The sequence below is a fragment of the Podarcis vaucheri genome (assembly GCF_965113315.1).
Source record: "Podarcis vaucheri genome assembly, chromosome: 2".
NCBI classification, from domain to species: domain Eukaryota; kingdom Metazoa; phylum Chordata; class Lepidosauria; order Squamata; family Lacertidae; genus Podarcis; species Podarcis vaucheri.
The window spans coordinates 73,732,182-73,756,120 of record NC_138760.1 but is presented as its reverse complement, the minus strand read 5'-3'; the positions used below and the strand labels follow the sequence as shown (position 1 = coordinate 73,756,120).

Here is a 23,939-nt window from a genome sequence, read left to right as displayed (position 1 = left end):
GTGCAGTAGGGCGTGTCATTTTAGGGGGTGAAACTTAACTTTCGCAAATTTCTTCAGTGAGGGGTCTTTAAAATATGTTTTTAATGAATTCAATTCTTCTTATTTTTTGATTGAATAACATTTAGCTTGGTAAATTATGTTTGATTAGAAAGCACATAAACTGCTCTTGGAAAGCCAAAGAACTTTAATTTTGCCTTCCGAAAATGTCAGGAAGTGCTATAAAAATTTTTGTTTCTCTGCATAAAACATATCCTTTTAAGCATACAACATTATCTTGTAGTCATAAGACAATGTTAGAAAGTAATGACATCAGACACTCCTGTTTATTCCACATCCAATACACTCCCACCACTGATTTTGGAAGTGGTATACACAAGGTTTGATCTGAACCAGCTTTGAACTTAATTCAGAAAAAGCCCAGGCTGGCCTCCACCGCTGCCAGAGGGAAACCGGGGTGTCCAGTGCGCCTACCGAGGGAGCCACAGCTTCCCTCCCCACCCAACAACCCAGCGGAGCTCCAAGGCCAGAGGGACCAGACCCCATAAACACAGCAACCTCCCTAATCAGAGAACTCAACACATTTGCAATGGTGTCGGGCCTACAAGTAAACTTTGCAAAGTCAGAAGCTACCATATTTTTTGCACCATAACACTCACTTTTTTTCCTCCTAGAAAGTAAGGGGAAATGTCTGTGCGTGTTATGGCGCGAATGCCTGCGGGGGGGGGGGATCTGCTGCAGTCGTGAGCAGAGGATCCATGGTTCCCCTTCCTTCCCTCCTCCGTGGTTACAAAGCATGGATCCTCAGGATTTTTGCATTGGGCTACTCCAAACTCACTGTCAGATCACATGTCTGTGGCCACAGCATGAACCACAAAAATCATATATCCACTATTTCGTTTAGAATATTTTTTTTCTTGTTTTCCTCCTCTAAAAACTATGTGCGTGTTATGGTCTGGTGCGTGTTATAGAGCGAAAAATATGGGTATGTGCTTCAACTCCCCTCCTCACACCCCAAAAGAACTCACTAATGTCACCAAGATAAAACTTTGCCACACCAAGTTCAGATACCTAGGGGTACAAATAACCAGAAACCTCAATAAATTATACCTCCACAACTATAAGCCCCTGTGGCGCCAAATAAACAAAGACCTAAAGAGATGGAACAACATGAATTTCACTCTCTCAGACAAAATAGCCATGATCAAAAAGATCACCCTCCCAAAACCTACCTATTCCAAACCCTCCCAATCTGGATTCCCCAAACCCAACTCCGCATGGTTACATGGAAAAAATGTTACATGGAAAAAATATGAGAGAGAGATATTGCACATACTTTTGTAAATCAAGAAAATCTTTAATAACAATACATTAAAAAAAGAAAAGAAAGTAATGACATCATCAGTTAATAAGAAATGTAAACAGGAAGTTTAATCAAGTCTTGCTTTGATTCGTTCTTGGACATCAGCCGCTAATTTCTTCTTTGCCACTGATGTAGCCCTCACACTTTTCTTGTGTATACACCCTGCTTACTGGCTCTGTGACTTGTTTCACACACCTCTGTATAGACTGAACATGGCAGGCCCACTATGGAACTTGCATGGACTTGTCAGTGGACTTCTTTACTTTGGCTGTAGTAAGTTTACATGTCAAAGGAGGTTCATATGCCCAGTCAGACCAGTCCTATCAGCTCCAACAGGAACAAAGCACAGGGGTTGATGCAATATGTCTTCCTTGGACATACAGAAATGCCTCCCAGTATCTTCGCCCCTTAAGTCAACAATCTTTTGGACACCAGCTCTCCTCTCTTCACTGTCATCTGAGCACAAGAGTGTCTGGATTATCATTTCGCTGAATGCATACCATGCTGAGCACTAAGTGGTTGGCAAAACAGCATCCACTACAGCCGCCTTTTGTAGCTGAAACAAGATGCAGTGTGCGCCTTCCACCCAATAGTGTTTTACTGTGATGTTGAACCAGCAGGGGTAGTATACACAAACAATGTATTCCACTCTCAGTCTTATTTGTATGGGGGGATTTTGCCTTTAAGTCTTTTTTGAAACCCATATGCAACGAAGCCAGTTTGCTGCTGTTACCACCTTGAATAGTTCACTGGACCAATGTCTGTGGGATGTTTTTCTGTCCTTATGGCCTGTGTGATCTGATACTCGTACACTTAATCAGTAGACAGATCCTTAACAACATTGTCACTCAGTGAAATAAGAGGCTCTCCAATTGAGAGTTGGGTGAATGAAGGATCAAATTCAAGTTCTGCAGCAGTGTCTAGCATCTTGCCACTGCTACCTGTCCACTTGCTGTTAGATAAGGTCTTCCCATCAAATGCTGTGATCAAGTGTCAGAGGGGTGTGGACACAAACCAACCAGAGCAGCTTACAACCTGGTTTGACCTCTACCCAGTGCATGGTACCACCCACCCACCCAGTGTTAGCATTTGTTGAATCACCTCCAATGGCCTGCAGGCTCTTATCAATGCCCTTCTTCATGAAATCTACAGTATAATTAGCAATAATGTCAGCTGGTTTCGCCCTATTTGAACCTTTCTCTGGAGTGAAGTGGTAGAGATACCTTCCACCTGGCTCACTGCACACAGAATAATGCTGTTCTGTGATGCTGCTGAAGAACTGCTGATCTGAATTGTCTTCTTTCAGCATATCTTTAGTTGTATCTTCGTGGACGTCTAAAAAGATGTAGTCAGTTTCATCCTTCTGACACAGATAATCAAATTCCTGATCCAGGGATTTTGTTACTTTTTCTTGGTCCCTCTTGACTTTATTGTGATCAATTACAAGTCCTTTGTATTCTTCAGTGATCAAGCCAGCATCCACAAAGGCAGCAGTGGTGATGGCAGCTGTTGCATGTAGGCCAGCACCCTATCTAATGCTATGCATAGCAACATTATATATTTCAAATGTGTTGTATACATTTTTCTAATTAAAATTTTATTTTTTGAAGTATTAGAAGTGGACGGTATACTTGGTTTTCCTAATGTCAATTAATAACTTCCATCATTTCCACCTTGGGCATCAGCTATTTGTTCTTCATTTTAATCAGCAGAGAAAATCATTTAATTTGATGGTATTGAAGCATCCTGCTTACTTCTCTGCTTATATTCAGCAAGACTTATTCTCTCATCTTCTTGCCACTTGCCACTTGCTTTTTGACTTGTCTCTTATACCCTGGCAGATCTGGCAAGCCAGACTGATGTGATCCAATCATTTTTAATGATTTTAATGCAAATTTTAAAAAAACAACAAAACCCATTTTTTTAATATGACAATTTAAAAATTATTGGAAATTCCACAAAAATGTTAAAAGGTCATTATTTTTTATGTAGCTATATACCAAGCAAAACTAAAGTACATTAATTTAACCAAAATATCATTTGAATTCCCAAGTGATGCTACAACCTTTTAGCACCCCTCACTTGGAATTTGAAAGTTGAAAAATTCAACACGCCCTACCAGGGCAGCACTTTGTAAGCCAAACCTAACCAATATGGCCCTTGACCATCATCATACAAATATCTCTGCTGGCTGTAAGATAACCCTGAAAGTTATTCCTACCATGATAGCTTTCATGCTGTGGGACCTTGATTTTTTTCTCTATGCATTCTTTTGGTTTCCTGTTCATGTTGTTATCACTTAGGATGCTGAGCTGATAGCCAGAAAAGCTTTGGAGAACATAGTGCGGGGGTGGGGGTGGGGATGGGGAGGATTTGCGGTGTTGCTGCTTCTCTCAGTTGGCCAAGAGCCCTAATCAGCTTTTCTGGCTGTGCTTTCACTGTTAAAGCTTGTTATGTAGCTCTCTTGCTATGTATAGTGTGGCAATGAAGGACTTTGCCGGAAGCACCAGCTCTAATTGCACTTGCACCTGCCCTCCCCTCTGTTTCTCATGACTCTTAGCATTTCTGGCTTTTCAGCAGTTTCCCCCCTCTAGCTGCAGAATGCCCTTTCTGGAACAGGTAGCCATGGTTTGTCCCAGCAGAGGGCACTATCAGCATGCTGTTCAGTGGGTGACTTGAGCTATAAAAGGAGAGCCAAGTGTCCTTGACTTTTCTCTCTCGTTTTCATTTAGTCTTTTTGCCGTTCTTCTGACCTTTGTCTTATTCCTACAGTACACTTCCAAGCTGTTGCTCTGTGAGCATATTACTTGAAAAATGCAGCTCCTTTCCCGTGCCTAATTGAATATGAAAGCTGGCAACTGCTTCTGATGCTTTGGTTTCCCCCTTCTGTAGTGCTGAGTCTAGCACGATCCGCTGTCCCTTTCTCAGTTTTTTCCTGCATCAGCAGTGGAGCCAGGTTTAGGCTAATAGGGATTTGGGATGGCAGGCTGATGTTTTCTGATGTTGCATGAATAACTTTGGGCAAGCTGGAAATGTGTTTTTGTAGTTGCTCTTCATTGCTTTGGAACCTGCTGTTAGTCTGTGTTTTCTAGCTTCTTCCTGATTTAATCAGCTATATAAGGTAGTCTTAATTGGGTGAGCGGGGATTTATGAATGTGCCTCTGAATAAGTCTCAGGTCTCCACACCTATGAGACAAGAATGGATTGCCTTGGGTGCTCTACCTCCAAGTAATCAATTAGGAGGGGAAACTGAACCAGGATCAGTCGGACAAATAAATATTTCTGTTTGTTCCAGTGGAAAGGATGCCAAAGAAAAAGCGGAAAACTTCAGATGGACCTGATTCCCAGTGCCAGGATCAGGGAGAAGAGTCAAGGGAATTGTCAAATGCCATGGTTGTGGATGCGTGCATTGTCATATCTGACAGTGATGGAGAGGTGAGTAGTCAAGAACAAACAATGCAAATTCTGACTTGAATTCTATTTGTATACCAGTGCATTTTCTTTCCCCTCCCCCATAAAATTTTATTTTGAAATAAAGTTGGAAATACAGGCAACAAAATGAAAGAACACCACAGAATATTATATCATGATCACTAATTAAGAGGAAACGGAAAAAGGAACTCACTGATTACTGGCCTTGGTATATCAGGCGTGGGCTGCTGGGACAATTAGAGTATAACAGCCTGAGGAGAGGGTCACTAACTACTGGATGAGTTTGGATGTCCAAACTACAGTTAGAAAAGAAATATGCATCTGTATTTGATTAGAATGCAGTCAGGTGTTTGATGGGCTTTCACAGGAGATAAGATAAACAAAAACCATGGTGTCAGAATGCCCTGCCCCCCCAATACAATTTCTTCCTTATTGAGCAACTTCATACAATAATCATGGTCCCTCAGATTTAATCAATCTGCTAATTTATTTTTATGGGAGAGTTTATTCTACCTCTCTATCTGGAGTTAGGTAGCTGGACTTTGACACAATAGTCTATTCTGCTTAATGTATTTTTAGGAGAGCTTTGATTTATTTTTCTCTAAGTAATCATATTGTCATACTTGGAAAGAATAGGCATTTGGCATTGGAAATAAACTCTCCACACCCCCAGTTTCCTCTCACTACTGTATTGTCCTGAATATAAGCCGCATCCACAAATAAGCTGCACCTTTAAAATTAGGTGGCTTGGGGGAGACTTGGAAGCCACGGAAGGGATGGGCACCATTGCCCTGTGCTCCCAGGCTGCTCACGGGGTGGGGGGTGGGGGGAGCCACACCACTTTGCCGGTGGCGTAAGGTCACAAATATAAGCCGCACTTTAACGTTTAATGATCGGAATTTGGAAAAAAAAATGTGCGGCTTATATTCGGGCCAATATGGTATATCCTTTTTTTGGTTTGTATTTTTTAATTTTTTTTATCACACACACACACACACACACACACACACACACACGGCTCTTTGCAGTATATTTTAAACACTAAACAAAACACTTTAAACTAAAATAGCTGCATGCTCATAGGGGGAAGAAATCTGTGTCTCATGTAATTTGACAGGACAAATCCTAGTTCTAGCTCAAAATTGCCACTTTGAATTTTGTGCAGAAAGTAGCTGAAAGCTGACTTGAAACACCTCTGTCAGGAGGGTGAATGTGTTCTGCATCAGCTGCAGTCACCCAGCAGTCCTCAATTCTCTGTATACAGTTAATTACAGGAGCCTGCTTTGAATCCAAGAATAGCTTGCTGGAGAAGGCCAGTGGCCCGTCTAGTCCAGCATCATATTCTCACAGTCTAACCAGATGCCTGTGGAAGCTTAGGAAGGGATGAACAAAGGCCAGTAGATATAAATAGGTAAAAAAAAGTTTGTGGCCAGAGGTGGAGAAAAGCTTCCCCATATACCCTGTTCTCCAAGTACAACATTTTATATTTATTTATTTAGAATATTTTAGATGCCACCCTTTAAGGAAACTTCCAGGGTGGTTTAGAAAAACAGAAGTGCACATGACCCCTAAAAATGTTCCCATGTTATGAGAACTTGCCCTGTAAGCTGCTGAAGGAGGATGGTAGGTGTCTGAGGTGTTGGGGATGACACTCCAAAGTTATTCCAGTTGTAGTATCTATTTGTTTAAAATATGCTGTAGTGATGGCTAAGTGTTGTTCAGCTGAACTTTAAGAAGATTAACAAATGACCCTGTTCAGACAGGAGTCTCGTTCTGTCCAGTGTGACATAATTATGTTTAATAGAAACCAAATGTCAAGCTTGGGGGCATTCCACAGAATTCCCTAATGACAACCTTTTACTATTAAATAAGTGCTGATAGCAGCATTATTCACACAGCTTACTGATTCTAGGGAAGGTCCAAATCCTTGTAAGCTAAAGCCAAGTCCAGCAAAACGACCACCAGAGGAACTCATTTGCCATTGTATAGTTGCAGTTTTTATGGTACATCCTCACCCAGTACTTTTAAAATTTCAGGATAGCATTTTACACAATACCAAGGGATCTTGACTTCCCTATTGATTATAGATCTTGTGCCTAGTTCCTTTAGTGGCCAGTATTGATAAGCAGATAGTTATTATGTGCAAAGACTAAAAACAAAACAAAAACCACAAAAACAAAACACAAATACAAAAAATCCCACATAAGCTAAACAGAGGTTGGGAGGGACCTTTACATCAGATGATATTGAAAGTTACATCTGCATCCTTATTAGAGATCTTCCCTGCTGGGAAAATTCTTTAAAGAAATACATCATACAGCAGTGATTATTCCTTTTTGTTAAAGCCCGATCTCGGCAAATATGCTAAGCTAACTTCAGATTTGTGCTGTGTTGCGATCTTCATATTGAAATCTGCAAGGAAAGACAAAACCAATAATGACAAGAGAGCCTACAATGCATGCAAGATCAGGACCTATTGTTGGCCACAATCTCTTATCTCAGTGTGCATATATTTGAAAATAGAGAAACAAAATAACTCTTAAAATGAATCTGTAAAAATAATAGGCACTTTCACTTGACTGTACGTTCAGACCTATAAACAATAAATTCTGGTGGCATAATCTCTCATATTACAGTACAGGATATGCTCAGGGAGGCCATTAAAGAGCCAATTAGGTTCTGTTTAAGTGAAAACAGTTCACAGCCAGTTGAGTAAATGGATTTATTCTGTTTGCTCTGTTTTCAGATCTGAGGCTATAACCCTGCCTTCTCATTTTCTCTCCTGCAAAAAATACCTTTCCTGGGAATTGTGAAAAATGTGTCTGACTCCTGAAACATTTCCTCAGATTTGCCAGGCATGCAATACAAAATTCAAGTCCTGAATTCCATTGTTGCATTAAAGTAAAATGCATGTAATAGTCTGGATAAACGACAGTTTTAGAGAGGAGTAGATTCTCAATTCTTCTGGCAGCTGCTCACATGTGGTTCCCTATGATATACAGATTTATAAGGCAGGCTTGGAAACCAGAAGTTCATTGGGCTCTTTCTTTGGCAACCTCCTGACAGGTATCTTTAGAACAAGCCTCCCATCCTCCTCTTGAGCCAGGATGCTTTGTAGCAGTTGCAGCTGGAAAGTCTCCAGCAACTCGCTTTTGATGATCTCTGGCAGGCTGAGTCTCCCTGGTGTTTCTCAGTCATGCTTTGTTGTCAAACTCCTCTGTGCTATTTTGCAAACTTCTTCTTGCAGTGGGCTTTGCCATAGCATCTGTTAAGGCTAATCTGAAGCAACTTTTCTGCCCAGTGGCCTGTCTAATCAATACTGATTGCCTCATAGGCTCAAGTTCCTTTTGTCTTCAACTTGTGCTATCTGTGCATATGTGATTAGACCCTTTATCAGCCTTTTACTGATATCGACAAAAAATGGTTTCTTTTCTCAGTAGAGTGTATGTAGATTGTGAAGCGATGTTAAGCTGAATTCACTCTAACATATTCGTTATATATTTATCACACCCTCCTTTAGAGAACTCAAGAGTGCTACCCTGTAAAGTAAATTAGACTGAGAGGGAAAGGAAGTTCTGTTTCACGGGCAGAAGTCTCTGTGTTAATGGGATGATTTTGTTGGATACAACCCTTTATACTGACTTTCTTCTGTAGTTTTACATATTTCATTAGGACAACTTGTTGAGCTGAATCTGTGCAGCTTTCAAAGTATAAGAAAGAAGATGTGGAAGCTGGCATTGGGTCAGCCTTTTGGTCCATGTAGCTCAGGACAATCTCCTTCAACTTGCAGTGACGTCCTACTCTGTCGCTGTCATCCTTTCAATTGGAGATGATAGGAATTGTACCTCAACCATTCCACATGGCGACTTTCTATTTATTTTATATACAGTGGTGCCTCGCAAGACGAAAAGAATCTGTTCCATGAGTCTCTTTGTCTTGCGGTTTTTTCATCTTGCGAAGCAAGCCCATTAGCGGATTAGCGCTATTAGCGGCTTAGCGAGCTTAGCGGATCAGCTGATAAGCGGTTTAGCGGCTTAGTGGATCAGCTGATAAGTGGCTTAGCGGATCAGCTGTTAAGCGGCTTAGCGGCTTAGGATCAGCTGATAAGCGGCTTAGCGGCTTGGGAAAGGGGGGGGAGGAAAAAACCCCGCAGGAACTCGCAAGACATTTTCGTCTTGCGAAGCAAGCCCATAGGAAATTCGTTTTGCAAAGCACCTCCAAAACGGAAAACCCTTTCGTCTAGCGGGTTTTCCGTCTTGCGGGGCACCACTGTATATACCCCACTTACATTATAGAATATCAAAGCAGTGCAGAGAAAGCCAGAAATAAGTATAAAGTACACATCAGAAATAATACAATTAAAATATCAGTATAACTCCAGGAGATGATCAGCGGACAATAATTAAAATTCACATTCAGAAACTGGGTAAATAAAAAGGCCTGCATAGGAAACAGCAGATTGTTGGAGCCACAAGAGGTCTGGAGGGTGGCAACACAATAACAGGCCTTTTCTATGGTGGCTCCCCCTTTGTGGAATGCTCTCCCCAGGGACCTTCTTGCCTGGGGCCTTCATCTTTAGGTGCCAGGTGAAAACTGTTTCTCTGTAATCAGGCCTTTGGCTGATTAACATTCTATAGTATTTTAAATGTGTTGATGGCAGAGGGGTTATTGGCTTGTTTTCGTTTTATTATGTATTTTGTGCTCTTGTTTTGTATTTTGTATTTTGAACTGGCCTGTGATCTTCAGATGAAGGGTGGTATACAACTGTAATAAATAAATAAACAATAAATCAATAAAATTAATACATTGAACATGGCCTAGATTGAAGCATACGGTCAGCCAGCGCAGCTGCTTCAACAAAGGTGTCATATATTGATGGCAGTTAACTCCAGACAGCATACTCACAGCAGCATTTTGCACTAACTGCAACTTCTGAACCAGCCTCAGGGACAGTCCCAATGAAGTGCATTGCAGTAATCAAGTGAGCTGTGTATGTGGCACAGTCGTGAGATTATCCCTGTCCAGGACTGTCAATAGCTGGCATACCAAGCTAAGCTGGTAGGAAGCAGCACTCACTACTGAAGCCACTTGAGCCTCTAGTGACACATGAATCAGTGCGTACCCCCAGACTATGAACATGCTATTTTTAAGGGAGTGTCCAGAACAGGCAAATGGCCAGTTTCCTGGATGCCCAAACCACCTACCAGCAGTGCCTTCATCTTGCCAGGATACGATTTCAGTATATTGGCCATATACAGTAGGCTTCTGAATACCAGTTGCTAGGAATCGCAAGCGGGGAGATTATAGTTGCACTTAGGCCCTGCTGGTGGGCTTCCCATAGGCATCTGGTTGGCCACTGTAGGAATAGGATACTGGACTAGGTAGGCCTTTGGCCAGAACCAGCAGGGCTCTTCTTATCTTACATATTATTTGCAAGCCCAAGTGGAGTGCAGGTTTTTGTGACAGAGGAGAGACTATTGAAATCTCTCAGCTACATCCGTGAACTACATGTACTTATTTTACTCTTCTTCAGTGCAGAAGCTATGAACTTCAAAAGTCAAAGTGCTTGAATGAAATATATTGGATGAATCTTGAACAGGTCAAGACTACTGGTCATTCCAGAATATATAGAACACTTTTCACTTTTCTTCCACTAGCATTGGTCCAGCATGTTTACTGCTTGTGGACTTCTCATAAGCATTTAGTTTTATTTATTTTATATTTTATTTATATAATTTATATCCTGAACCCATCATATGTGATCTTGGGCCCACAACAATAAACAGTCAAGTATCTTTGGGTTATATAACGGCTCATTCAGAAGGCCTGAAGCAGGGGAGAGTCTTCAGCTGGTGCAAAAATAATAATAACTAAAGTTGGTACCTGGCAATGCTTGGTGGGCAGGTTGCTGGTCAGTGTGAGGACAGGTTGCTGGGCTAGATGGTCTGTGCTGACAAGACTCCTATGCATTAGAAGGAAGTGTACAATTCATAGCTGCAGGGAGAGGGCTTGACTTATTGGTATTTGCCACTTCTGAAAAAGGGCTACATGAAGATTCCAGTGATTAGAATAGGAGAGTTTTTGGGGGAAAATATCATTTTCTCAATGAGAATATAAAGTTCTTTGGGTGTTGGGAAGATACAATACTGGAAAGACATTTAAATCCCCTGAAATGTGCAAAACAAGTGAGCGAAATAGTGATAGCCTCAATAGACCCTATGTATGATTTGCTCTATTGGATAGCTGCAGTCCAGGGAGCTTCTGCAGTGAATCCAATTAATCCTCGTGGCCTAAACACACACACGCGGTTTTCAGTGACTCAGATTTTTAAAAGCATACTTATTTAATAAAACCAGAAAATGAAAAACACTATTTAATTAGGTCTTAGATCTGCTCATGGGAAGATTTTGTTTCTAGTGGGAGCAAACCCCTTAATCCAGAAGTACTCTATATCTGTGCTGGCGAGAATGGCCTTGAGATACCTTCATTGAATGCAGAGAAGGAAAGAAATCAACAAAGGCAGTGGGGCTGCTCTAATCTGACCCAGCCTTTTAATAATGCTCATCTGCCTACGAGAATATCAACTACTCAAGGGACCATTCAACCAACTGCCTTTTTAATAAGACTGCTAGTCCAAAAATAATCTTAATCAATTAAGTATCTCCAGCACTGCTACAAGGTCATTCCTAATGCAAAACTTACAAGGAAAACTAATAGTTATGCTTGATTTGATCTCTGTGCTGTATTCCTCTGTTCACAGGAAGAATTCTGGATAGAGTTTCCCTTTCTTTGGGTTAAAAAGCTTTCAGAATATCATCATCTGTGTTGCTTTTTTCAAATAGGGATGTGCAGTTTAATTTATGCTTACAAGCAACTGCAGCGTCAGTTTTGTCCAAAGACTGCAGAAAGAGATTTGTTCTTAAAAACTCCATATATTTTCATTCAAAAGGAACTGATTAATTTACCACTGTTTCAAGCTAGATGATTTGAAAACTGTTAATGAATTCTTACAAAACAACCTTATGTGCAGTGACTAGAAAATAAGGACCATTGAAATCATCTTAAATAGCCTACATAACTCAGTTATCTAAAATCTAGATGTGCACAATATTAATACATCCAGTACTGCTGTATAGGACAGAATCTTGGGTAACAATGAAAAAATGAGAAACACACATTGATGATATCTGAAAACAAAATTATCAGGAAAATCTTTGGTCATATCAGGGAAAATGAAACCTGCAGATGAAGGATTAAAGAAGAAATAAGAAGTCTCTATGACAAGCCAAGCATAGTGGGGGAGATTAAGGCAAATTTATTTCAGTAGCTCGGGCGCATCCGAGATACGGATTAGCAGAGAGCCGTGACAAAACCACTTTTGTAGTAACACCATGCCTTATTATTATTTATTAAATTTGTAAGCTGCCCTTCATCTGAAGATGACAGGGTGGTCCACAACATAAAAATACAAAATGAGAACACAAAATACAGAATAAAACAAACCACTAACCTCTTTCCCACAAACACAGAGAAAAGCCAAAGGCCTGGTTATAGATGTTTTTGCCTGTTGCTTAAAGATATGTAATGAAGGTGCCAGGTGAGTCTCCCTGGGGAGAGCATTCCACAAGTTGGGAGCCACCACAGAAAAGGCCCATCCTCGTGTTGTCACCCTCCAGACCTTATGAAGCAGTTCATATGGGAAGAGGCAGTCCTTGAAGTACTGTGGTCCTGAGTCATTTAAGCCTTTATAGGTCAAAACTAACACTTTAAATTGGCCCCCAAAACTAATGGGCAGCTAGTGCAGTCAGGCCAGGATTGATGTAATATGCTCAGACTGTCTTTCTCTGGTGACCTTACTTCATTTTAACTTTTGCAGGATAGTCCTGAACATTCCAATTTGGGGGCAATATGAGGGTGGGGGTAATGTTTGAGCAGGGAGGTAGCTTTGTTGCTGTGTGGGAAGTCAGCCATGCTGCTTCCTTCTCACCACCTACAGTGGTACCTTGGGTTACAAACACTTCGGGTTACAAACTCCGCTAAGCAGAAAGTGGTTGCTCCAGGTTAAGAACGTTGCCCCAGGATAAGAATGGAAATCGTGCGACAGCGGCACAGCGGCAGCAGGAGGCCCCATTAGTGAAAGCATGCCTCAGGTTAAGAACCGTTTCAGGTTAAGAATTGACCTCTGGAATGAAATAAGTTCTTAACTTGAGGTTCCACTGTACAGTGGTACCTCTGGATACGAACGGGATCTGTTCCGGAGCCCCGTTTGCATCCAGAAGCGAATGCGGAGCGCAACCTGAAAGTGCTCAACCTGAAGCAACTTCAACCCGAGGTATGACTGTATTTTTCTTAAGACAGGCCTGTATTCCAGTGCAGCAGAAAAGAATAGGATTGGCATACGTTCCTGTCTGGGCAGAAATCACTAAAATGTATGGAAAAATCCAGACGTATGGCAGCCTATATTGGTAGTGCCGTTTTTGCTGACTCTCTAAAAACTGCTCAAAAACGGCTTTTTGTGATTTTGGGCAGAACTAAAAAAGCTCAACAACTTTTCTGTCCGTATTTTCACTGTTTGAAATATGGCAACCCTAGAAAAGAAGCCACCAGCAAGGACTCATCAGTGAGCTGAAACTGACTTGTTTCACAGGGAGTCTGAAGAAGCCTTTTGTTAATGTCACCTTGGCAGAGAGTTGAGCTAAAGTATCAAGGCAAAATCAGAAGTCTGGCTGCCAGGAGTAAAAGTGTCAAGGGGTTTCTCTGAACTTTGTCACGAGAAGAATAGGTGCAAGCTTAGAGTCCATGCTGGGTAATTGCCTATCCGACCGTAGTTTGTTAAAGAGGACCAGCTTTCCAGTCACAAATATAGGGCACTGACAGGGGCTAGCTCTTCCTTTTTACGCAACTGCAAAATGACGAAGCTTGTAAAAAGAATATTAAGGTGTAAACAGGGGAAACGAGAGGGGAGAGCACAGCAAGGGGGATAAAACAGGATGGCCACCCACACAGCATCAAGCAGCAGCAGCAGCTTTGCTCTGTTTTAGGCATGCTGTAAAGAACCATCTGGGAGTCTCTGGAATGGTTAACACCTGTCATGTTACTACAGCCAATAACAAAACAGTCAGTTTGTGAGCGCCTTGATAAAAATAGATCATCAAAAAGAAGGCTAGATGGATTTGTCTGGAGAGAAAGCACACACATATCTTGGTGAGCTAATGCTGTTTGTTTCTAATAAAGTGGTGGTTTTTCTAGCCAGTGCAATTACTATGCCATGATCATGTTAAGATATTTGGTATATTTCCCACCATATCTTCTCATAAGCAATTAGGAAAATATGGATTGTAAGTGTCTGTTAGGGAGGTCGCTCCCTCCTCCAGATCCAGATCCCCTGGATTCCCAAGGGCTCTCCACTGCTATTTCACCAGATCTACCAGAAATAGTAGACCCTTTCTCTGGTGCTATTCATTTATTTGGAATATTTACTTTGCCCCTCACCTGGAAAAAAATCATGTAGATGCTTATGGTCGTACATCTGATCATGGCTTGGAGGAAATGCAGAATTGCAGAATTCTAAAGGGGCAGGCTGTTAGATGAAGTAGAGCAGAGGTGGCTACCCTGTGGCCCTCCCATTGTGCTGGCTTGGACTGATGGGAGCTGGACTTCAACAATAGCTGGAAGCCCAAAATGTAGATAGATAGTCACTCTTGAAGTATTTTCAGATAATGCAAAGCCAGAATAAATTCCACATGACTATTCACCACCCTGCTTTCTAGTAGAAGTCACCATTGACAGAATTCCCCCATCAAAGTTAAGATTCTACCACTACCTCGACATGCCTTATTTCTTGACAGTCCTCCCTAGCACTCCTCCTGTCATTCTGCATAGCATACTGCCCCTGTTGATCTTCTCTTTGACTCACTTCTTCTTGCATCAGTTCTGTGTCGTCGCTGCCCTTTTTCTCAAAACACCACACTTTCAACTTTCTCAAGTCTATTCCCTATACTCTGTATCATTCTTTCAGTTGCCTTGCCTCTGGGCTCCCTTTGTCTTTGTCCTGGGTCCTCAGCCTACCCAAGTAATTTTTGATTCCAGCAAAACTGACAGCTTTACTTTCCCTCACAGAAGTTAGACTATAGCTGGCTTAGTGTCCTTGGTTTACTATACTAGCTCAGCCAACCACAAGCCCAAAACAATATCCTGGCCCTAAATGTTCTTAACACATTGGGAAATGGAAGAGCAGAAGTCAAAATTCTCCTAAGACAAGCATAATTATATGAACAAGAGAAAAATCAATGTCGTATTAACAAAATTGGTTAGATAATTGCTCCACTTAGAAAAATCTGCATGGTTCTAGGGAACTACTGTATAGCCTAAATAAGTATGCTGCAATGCTGATATGCCCAAAAGGCAACTTGAACTAGCAGAATTTTAAACATTGCTTCCATATGACAGAAAATCATTGTTTCATTCTCTTCCATACTAGTCAGACCTTAGTATGGACTTGGGAGAAAAATCAAGAGCAGAAAAAGGATAAAGCTTTTGAAAATAAGACTTGGTAGAAAAGGCTGATGGTGGAGCCTGGAGATGACAACCACTTTCTAATAGATGTACATTTTTTCTATAGCTGTTCAAGCAGAAATGCAACTGACAGGAAGTAATGGACTTTTGTTGAAGGAGGAAAGATTTTTAACATCACGTTCAAAACTGAGAAAAGCTAAGAACTCAATAAGAGAGGTTTGGGAATACCTCGTCCGTTGGATGTTTTTCAGTAGAGACAAAGATCAGTTAGGGGCAGTGAAAGTAGAAATGATCATACTTAAGGTAGGCATGGGTCTAAATCAGGGATGGGTAACTAAAACCAACTCATCTGCTATCTATTGAGCCATGCTCATTTATTGGTCCACTAGAGTCAAGGATCAATCAACAACAATGAAATGACAGATCATTTCACTGTATATATCCCAGGTAGGTAGGTACATTTTAGGTGTGTCCAATTGCCATGCAATTGCCAACTCATGGGTCCTCTTGGGGCAGAGAAGAATGGAATGGAAGGTGGGGCAGAGGTTGGGAGCAGAATTCCTGTGCGAAATGGTCACTGCCTGTTTATAAATTGCTTCTTAGGTGGTGGGTCAAAGCAAAGAAGTATGCAATTTACAGATTATATGTTGTTGTTATTCCATCACCCAAATAGGTTACATATTCATTTTCTGCTCCAAAATCATCTGATTCTAGGAAAGCATATCTTTATTTTTCTTTCTAGTTCTATGTCATAAAAATATATTTCCCCGTAGATAGAACCAAGGCCCTTGGGCTGCCTGTCCTCTTTAACGCATTAAGCTAAACATGGAAAGCAAACGTACCTCCAGGCGCTCTCTTAATCCTTTTAGCAGGTAGACTCTGAGTGGTCTGCAAGCAAATTTTTTAAAGGGATCAGATGTGCACTATGTGAACATCCAGTCGTTGCATTACATACTTACCAAATTCCAAGTTGCAGGATCAGCAGTCACTACTTGTTCAGTCTGCATGGATTTTCAAATCTGCTTGGTTTTTCAGAGAATCCTTTACCTACTTCCAAACAGGGGTCAATTCAAATATGCAGAAATAGCAAGAATACAGTCCTTCCTTGACTGTTGCACATTAGGACTGCAGGTGGAAGGTGGGGGGGGGCATATGTTTAGATAAGCCCCTGCGTAACTGCCTGGTTCACTGCAGTGCTCTCTATATGGGGCTGGCTTTAGAAATGGCCTGGGAATCCAGAACTGTTTCAGAACACACCTGCCAGGATGTGGTAGCAGCAAGGCAGTTGGGACTTATTACACTGATTCTATACCAACTACATGTGTTGCCATTTTTTCTGGGCTCAGTTTTAAGAGCTGGTATTGATTTTGTTCTAGGTCAGTGGTTCCTAATTGGTGGTCCACATAACCCACTCGGGGTCCGTGGCACATATCCGTCAACTGTCTGGGACATTCTGTTTTGGGAAGCCATGCTCTCGTGTGAGAGCATGGAATGCCAAAACATGCAGGTCATGTGACTCATGTGGGCATGCAGCCCAGTTTTGCACTGGGACATGTTGGAGGGTATAGTAGTATCATTCACATAACAAAAACTACCCCAGATATAAGACTTTCAAAAGTATGGGTTCCATGGCTTGGCTTTTGAAAAACTGGGTTCTGTAGTACTTACCTAGTTGGGAACCACTGTCTAGGCCATTTAAGTATTGAAGGGTTATCTGGTGCAAGAACTGCTTGTACCAATATTAGTTTGCCAGAGCTCAGTATCAGAGGCTATTCTCTCTCATCTTTGATTAGTAAAATCTGAGTGGCAGATACCAGAGATGGAGCCTTTTTGGTGGTAACAGAGCATCTGAGGAATTCCTTCCCTGAAGAGCTCTGAAAAGCCCCTTCTACTGGATTTTTATGCTGATGTGTTTTTACCTCTCCCGTCTCCCGTCCCCCTGTTTTTAACTGTTATGACTTTTCTAAGCTGCTTTGGAGGAAATATTTTAAAGAGTAGAATATAAACAATCAAACAAATAAAATAAAGCAGCAGAAGAAAGTAGTCCCGAAGGCAAGCTTTCTGCGGTTTTATTCAGGTCAAAGCAAATGAATGGCTGGGGAAATATTTCTAGAAACTATAGGAAGAGGAGAGCCAATGGGGGACTAGAGCTTGTGAGTGTGCAGCCTACAAGCAGGTGAAAGCAGGGTGGTGTCACCAGGTCTGGTAGGGAGATTAAGCAGCTCAGCTCAGAGGACAAGGGATGCCGGGTTGAAGACTCCTGGACTAAGCAGGGCATGGAGTGTAAACTGTGTTGGGAGAAGAACCTGTTTTTCAGAGAGTGAATGTACCATATTTTGAATTTGTATATGACAGGGAATAAGGCCTTTTTTAAAAGCATTAGTATTAAAGCTGGAAGGTACTGTGAGAAATAAATGGAAGTGCTATCTCTTAAGTGAGTGGAAAGGGAGTGGTGAATAACTACTTCTGTACTAAATGGCTTTCTTGTTTGATTATTTTAAAAGCAGTGAAAGAAAATGCATATTGGGACTTGGAGAATCATATAATACTATGCCTTGCACTTAGTTTGTGAGGCATGCTCCTGGGATGAAATTTTTTAAAAGCTCAAGACAAAGGGTAGCACAGAACAGCAGTGAATTCAGTTCTGAGTAACAGCACAGAGAGGAAGGGACTGGTGTTGGGTTTGCTTGTGTTTAACGTCTAAATTAATTATCAAAATCTACGCACTAATGAAATCCATAGATGAGATTAAATAGTGAGAAGCTGCAAGCACACACCATAGCAGAATCACATTCCAAAGGGGCCAGGAGTACTTAGAAAACATGAACAGAACTCCACAAAATTAAGCATGATTTGCAAAAATATAGTTTATAGATGTGACCAATGCATTATGCACCAGCAATACATTAAGCACCATTCCCTTCTCTTTGAATATTTCTGACCATAGGATCTCACCCAGTAGTTCAAGCTTTTTGAAACCAGCCTTCTTAAATTCCAGAGTGCATGTCTGACTACACTCAGCTTTCCGTTGTCTCTGTGTAATGAAACCCAAGAGAACAGGATCACTTTCTCAGTACTGAATGTTTGGTAATCTGATCTAGGAAGGTATCATCCAAGCCTTCACTCTGGCTTGGCAGGCAATGTAGTATCCGAAGAATGTAGTGTATCCGAAGAAGTGTGCATGCACACGAAAGCTCATACCAAGAACAAACTTAGTTGGTCTCTAAGGTGCTACTGGACAATTTCTTTTTATTCTTTTTATATATTTCTACCCACAGTCACCAACAGTGTAATCTTCTTTTTTTGAAAAAAAAAATATTTTTATTAAAGTTTTCTTGGTTTACAAAGGTATGCACAATGTCTCTTTTTTCAAGTTAAATTTTCCATAGGTCAGTTTCATTTGTTGAGACATTTGGGTTACATTAGGAAGAAAAAGGGTGGAAGAGGCGGAGGGGGCCATGGTGGGTGGGGGTGGGGTTGGGAGGCGATATTTCTATTTTGCTTAATGTATGTGTATTTCTTGTATGGCTGTTGTCCAGAATAGTTGGATTTTGGGGCATTCCCACCACATGTGGAGGTATATGCCCGTGGAGCTGCACCCTCTCCAGCATTTTGGTGAGGTTCCTGAGCGTATTAGCTCTACAGTGGTGCCCCGCAAGACGAAATTAATTCGTTCCGCAATTTTTGTCGTCTAGCGAATTTTTCGTCTTGCGAAGCACGAAATCCCATAGGAATGCATTGAAAATCAATTAATGCGTTCCTATGGTCAAAAAAAGTCCAAACAAAGCCAAATTTGGTACAACAACAGTTTATTAACTGCTCTTTAAAGTCACACATACTGTAAAGAGCAGTTCAAAAATTTAAGGGAAAATAAATTAACTTTATAAACAAAACATGTCTTTGTTTTTAGTCATTGAAAAAAAGTCGCGAGACGTTTTCGTCTTGCGAAGCAAGCCCATAGGGGAAATTCGTCTTGCGAGGCAAATCACGAACGGAAAAAACTTTCGTCTAGCGAGTTTTTTGTATTGCGAGGCATTCGTCTTGCGGGGCACCACTGTAGTTTCCTTGGTGTTAGGTCCCACCTTTAGGTAAGTTTCAGAGTGAGTTCTTTTCTTTTCGTTGATATGGATTTAAAGGGGGGTTTAGGCTACATTCTGGTCCACTGAGTGGGGTTAATCTCATAGTCTATTTCGTCTTCCCATTGTTTTTTTATTACGTCTAGCGAGTTCGTGGGATTTTGGAGTAGTATTTTGTATATTGCAGATACCATCCCTTTGCCATGTCCCTTTGTTGTTAGGAACCCACAGTGTATCTGAAGTGTGCATGCACACGAAAGCTCGTATCAAGAACAACTTAGTTGGTCTCTAAGGTGCTACTGGACATTTTATTTTATTTTATTTTTTATATTTCTACCCACAGTCAAGTCACTGTTGTTTCCCTCTCCTACAATTTTTACTCATATACTCTCAGTCTGCATTCTGTCATTCAAGTCATAGATCTCTTGATAAGTGTACACATTCTTTATATATAATTTTGCTACCTCTCCTTTCCTGTATGGGCTATTCCTTTTGAATAGGGTATACCTCTCAGTTTGTACATTGCAGTCATGAGTTTCATCCCACCAGGTTTCACTAATGCCTAAAAGATCATATTTGGCAACCTGTATTAAGAGTGAAAATTCTTCTTGCTTGTTTCCTGTACTCTGTGCATTAGTGTAGAGACAAGTGAAACAATGAGTCTTTCCTCTGCACACTGCTGCCTCAGTCACCCTCAGTAGGAAATCATCTGCTGCCAGCACACATCACTTTCTTCTGTGGAGAGCAGCAGGAATTGTTCTGTTCACTGCCACCTCAGTGTGTTTTGGGTTTTCTACTTCTATTCTTGCTGCTCTGGCTGAGAATCGGTGTCCAGGGTGAGGGCATGGAATTGATTTTGCCACTCCAGAGACAAAACATGGCTCCTGACAGTCCTGCTTTCTTTGTGTTATGTTCCTTCAGGGGGTTGCCTCCTGTATTGGGTGATCTTGCTCCTCCCTAGGGTTCCCTTCCTGCATCTCTGCTCCAAGATAGTCCACTCGGGTCTAGTGAGAATTTCCTCATCTTGCCTGATAGCTCAGAGTGTGGTTGGCAGGCCTCATGTTGCTGTATCTTCTCTTCCAGCAAGGTAATCAGCTTGCACTTGCTACATGTGTAGTTTTGCCCGTTCTTAGGCAGGAAGACAAACATGGCACAGATGTTGCTGGTAATTGCAGCAGCTGCATTACCCTCCAGGTCTCTTGGTTCCCCACACACTGTGAGACAGCTCCAGGCTTCCCCCTCAAACTAAACAACCTTGCAAATGCCCCTGTTTACAAGTCCTGGCCATGAGAGCTTCACCTGCTGGATTTCCTCCTGTAGTGCTTGTATTAAAAATACAGCAGCCCTGTCTTGTTGCAGGTGGCGCTGTTGCCATGTTTGAAACCGCCTGTGTTTGAAGCATCTGCTGCGCCAAGATGGTGAGGCCCGTGAGGCCCAGCGCTTGAAGAGGGGGTGGGCAGGGAAGCCACAGAGATGAGTTTTGCCAGATGCTGAGAGGGGAACACGACTGCCTGAGGAGTTCCAGGCAATTTTCATCCCCCCACCTCCCCACTTTTTCTTGCTTGTATTCTTACTTGCCTTAAGACTGCCTTCTCAGCAATGCCACTGCCTCAACCTTTTCAGACAGATAGCCGAGTTAGTCTTTTGCATCAAAAACAACAAAAGAGTCTAGTAGTGCTTTCAAAGACTAACGAAGATATTATGGCATAATCTTTCATAGACCAAGTGGACTGTAGTCCATGAAAGCTTAAGCCATAATAAATGCGTTGGTCTTTAAGGTGCTACAAGACTCTTTGTTGTTTTTCACTACAACAGATGAATACTACTGCTCCTCTGGAAACTCTTCCCTGACATTATTTATGAAGCTAAACAGCCCAGGCCCCAGAACTCACTGCAGACCTCCACTTGCCACCTCTTTTCTCTTTTATGTCAATTCATTATTATCCACTGAGTGCAGTTATTTTTAGACACTTGCATACCCACTTTATGGTTGTTTCATTTAGTTCACATAATTCATCCTTGCCCAAGAGGATGCGATTTGGGGCTGGATCAATATCCTTGTTGATATCTGGGGCTGTGAGGCTGCTTAGTGAACACTAACAGGACTTTCCAATTCCTGGCTGAAGAGTGGGAGGAAACTCCTTGTACGTGTGGTGCTGGCGTTGTGTATTTATGGGCTGTAGATTGCAGCCTAGATAATTTCCACCTGTATACTTAACTGACAAGAGAAGAGAGCTAACAGAGCATTTCTAATCCCCAGGTCTGCTGGCTAGAGATGGTTTAGGATGAGACAGAGGTACCTCTCAGCCAGGGGAGGACCATGCTCAGTGCAGAGGTCCTGCCGTGCTCGTGGTTGTAGATCTGCCAGTGGTGTTTTGGCTAGTGGAAGCCATTATTAGCCCCCAATATTTGGTTCATCACCCCCCCCCCAGCTTTGCCCATCAGTTTGCCATAATTTCTTCTGTAACATCACTACACTTGCTATGAGGAGTTGGCTTTGTTTTTCTCTAAACAATTCTACCAGTATTTTCCTCATTTTGAATCCCTAGCTCTATCTTCTTTAGCCCTTTTAAAAAACCTACCCTGTACAGTGGAACCTTGGTTGACGAATGTAATCCATTCTGGAAGACCATTTGACTTCCAAAACGTTCAACAACCGAGGTGCAATTGCCAGTCGGCAAATTCCATTGAGAAAAATGGAGAAAAACGACTTGGAAGCCGTTCGACTTCCGAGGCGCATTCAAAAACTGAAGCATTCACTTCTGGGTTGTCGGCATTCGATAGCCGAAACGTTCGACTTCTGAAGTGTTCAACAACCGAGGTTCCACTGTAGTAGGCTTTGTGAATCAGATCAATTCTCTGAATTCAAATTTGTGTAGAATGTCCCTTTCACATTGCCCAAATATTATTTTACGTGCTCTTTTCTGCTACTAACTTCATGTTTCTCTTCAATTTTTGTTTCTATTAATATCATTAGTTGTTTCAGTACTTCACCTTTTTTAAAATAGATGTTGCACTCTATTGTATACTCTGTTGGTATCTTTTTCTGAGGTAAACAACACACTTGAGATGCCTTTCTTTGTTTGCAACATAAAAATATCTGTCTCTGGCTGGTTGCAACTCATTGTGTACCTTTCTTTTTCTGACTTTTGTCCAGCCTTACACTCCTGTGCTGGATCAGTATTCTTGACCTTAGCAATCTATCTCTCCTCCTCCTTTTGGTCAGTTTCCATTTTAGACTCTTCAGTCATTAAAAAGATTCCTGCGTCGCCGTTATGTGTCATGTTCAATTTCTCCTGTTCTTTCTCTGCTTGGATATGGCTTGCAATTGTGCTTCCATTGTTGTATCCTTTAAATCTTAACTGTCCCTGACAAATGCTCATACTGTTGACTTTTAAAAATGTACTTAGTTGTCAGTTCAGGGAGGCCATAGCATGATAGCCATTTTGATGGATGTGCCACCCCCCCTTCCTTCAGAGGGAAATAAAAGAAGTTATCAGTCTAAAGTATGATACATAGGAGGGTGACGTCTCATAGTGAACAGCATTAGATTGTGGAGTTCTTCCCCCCCACCCTTATTAACTAAGTGCCCCTTGCCTTTGGGGAATCAACTTTGCTGGATGATACCTTTCCAGCTGTACTAAGAAAGCACCTTGCCCTGTTAGATGTCCCTGCTGGAAGATCTCATCAAGTTTTTCTTTTGCATTTTCACTCTTTATAACTTCCTGAATGTAAAAGCAAACAACTTCTTGTTAAAATCCTATGCAGCTGGTACTCTGCATGGGAGTGACTGACATGAGGTCTATTGTCCTTTGCTGCTAATCTGTTTACACGTTTGCCTGCATCCCTCGTTGCTCATTATACTTACCACACAGCTCCTTTAATAGCTACAGAATACTCTTTTATTTGTGTCTGAAAGTCACATTTCTCACCAGTCGAGGAGTCTGCCTCTGTGCCAGCTTTTCCTTTTCTTTCCCCCCTCTTCCCTGGGCTTGGAGATTTGGATGAAGGTTGAGGCAGGAGGGATGGGGGAAGGGTGGCAAATGGTAGCATCTTCTGTAGTTTATGTATTTACCATATTTCTTCTCTTGCAGCAAGAGTCCAAGGAGGAACATGGTCTGCAGAAGAAAAGAACAAAGCAGCAGCTGGATAGACTGAAGTTTGCCGCAAAAAGGAAAATAGCACGTAGGTCTCATCTGCGCAGGGGAATGTGGGAGCTGGAGAATGAGAGTACACTGGTTTTTTTTGTATGGAGTTTCTTACATATGCCTTTGCACGACACATATGCCAGGGCCTACTAACTCAAAAGTAGCCGCTTTGTATGAGGTCTGACATTGTATGCGGATAAACAATGTCACCACAGATACATATAGATATGATACAGCTAAGTGTCATTGTGCATATCTATTGGCATAAAGGAGAAGAGCCTTGTAAGGTTGCCAAGGTTGTCACTGTTTATGCAAAGTACAACATTACTATCCATTTCCTCTATGAAGACAATGGAACAAGGGCTATGTTATATGGCAGCCGTGAGATGAGAAAAAGGATAAGAAGAC

General features: G+C 41.7%; 1 protein-coding gene across 4 annotated transcripts in view; it reads left to right on the top strand.

Moving 5' to 3' along the window:
• Positions 1-23,939, top strand: part of UIMC1 (ubiquitin interaction motif containing 1) — an 84,137-nt gene that overhangs the window by 6,336 nt on the left and 53,862 nt on the right. For 3 of the 4 annotated variants that reach the window (XM_082213556.1, XM_082213554.1, XM_082213557.1), the window contains exons 2-3: positions 4,656-4,795; positions 23,478-23,568. In XM_082213556.1, coding sequence (XP_082069682.1) covers positions 4,664-4,795; positions 23,478-23,568 — 223 coding nt within the window. In that variant the 5' untranslated portion in view covers positions 4,656-4,663. Of the gene's footprint in view, positions 1-4,655; positions 4,797-23,477; positions 23,569-23,939 lie in introns of all 4 variants that reach the window. The other variant, XM_082213555.1, reaches the window with a different exon arrangement.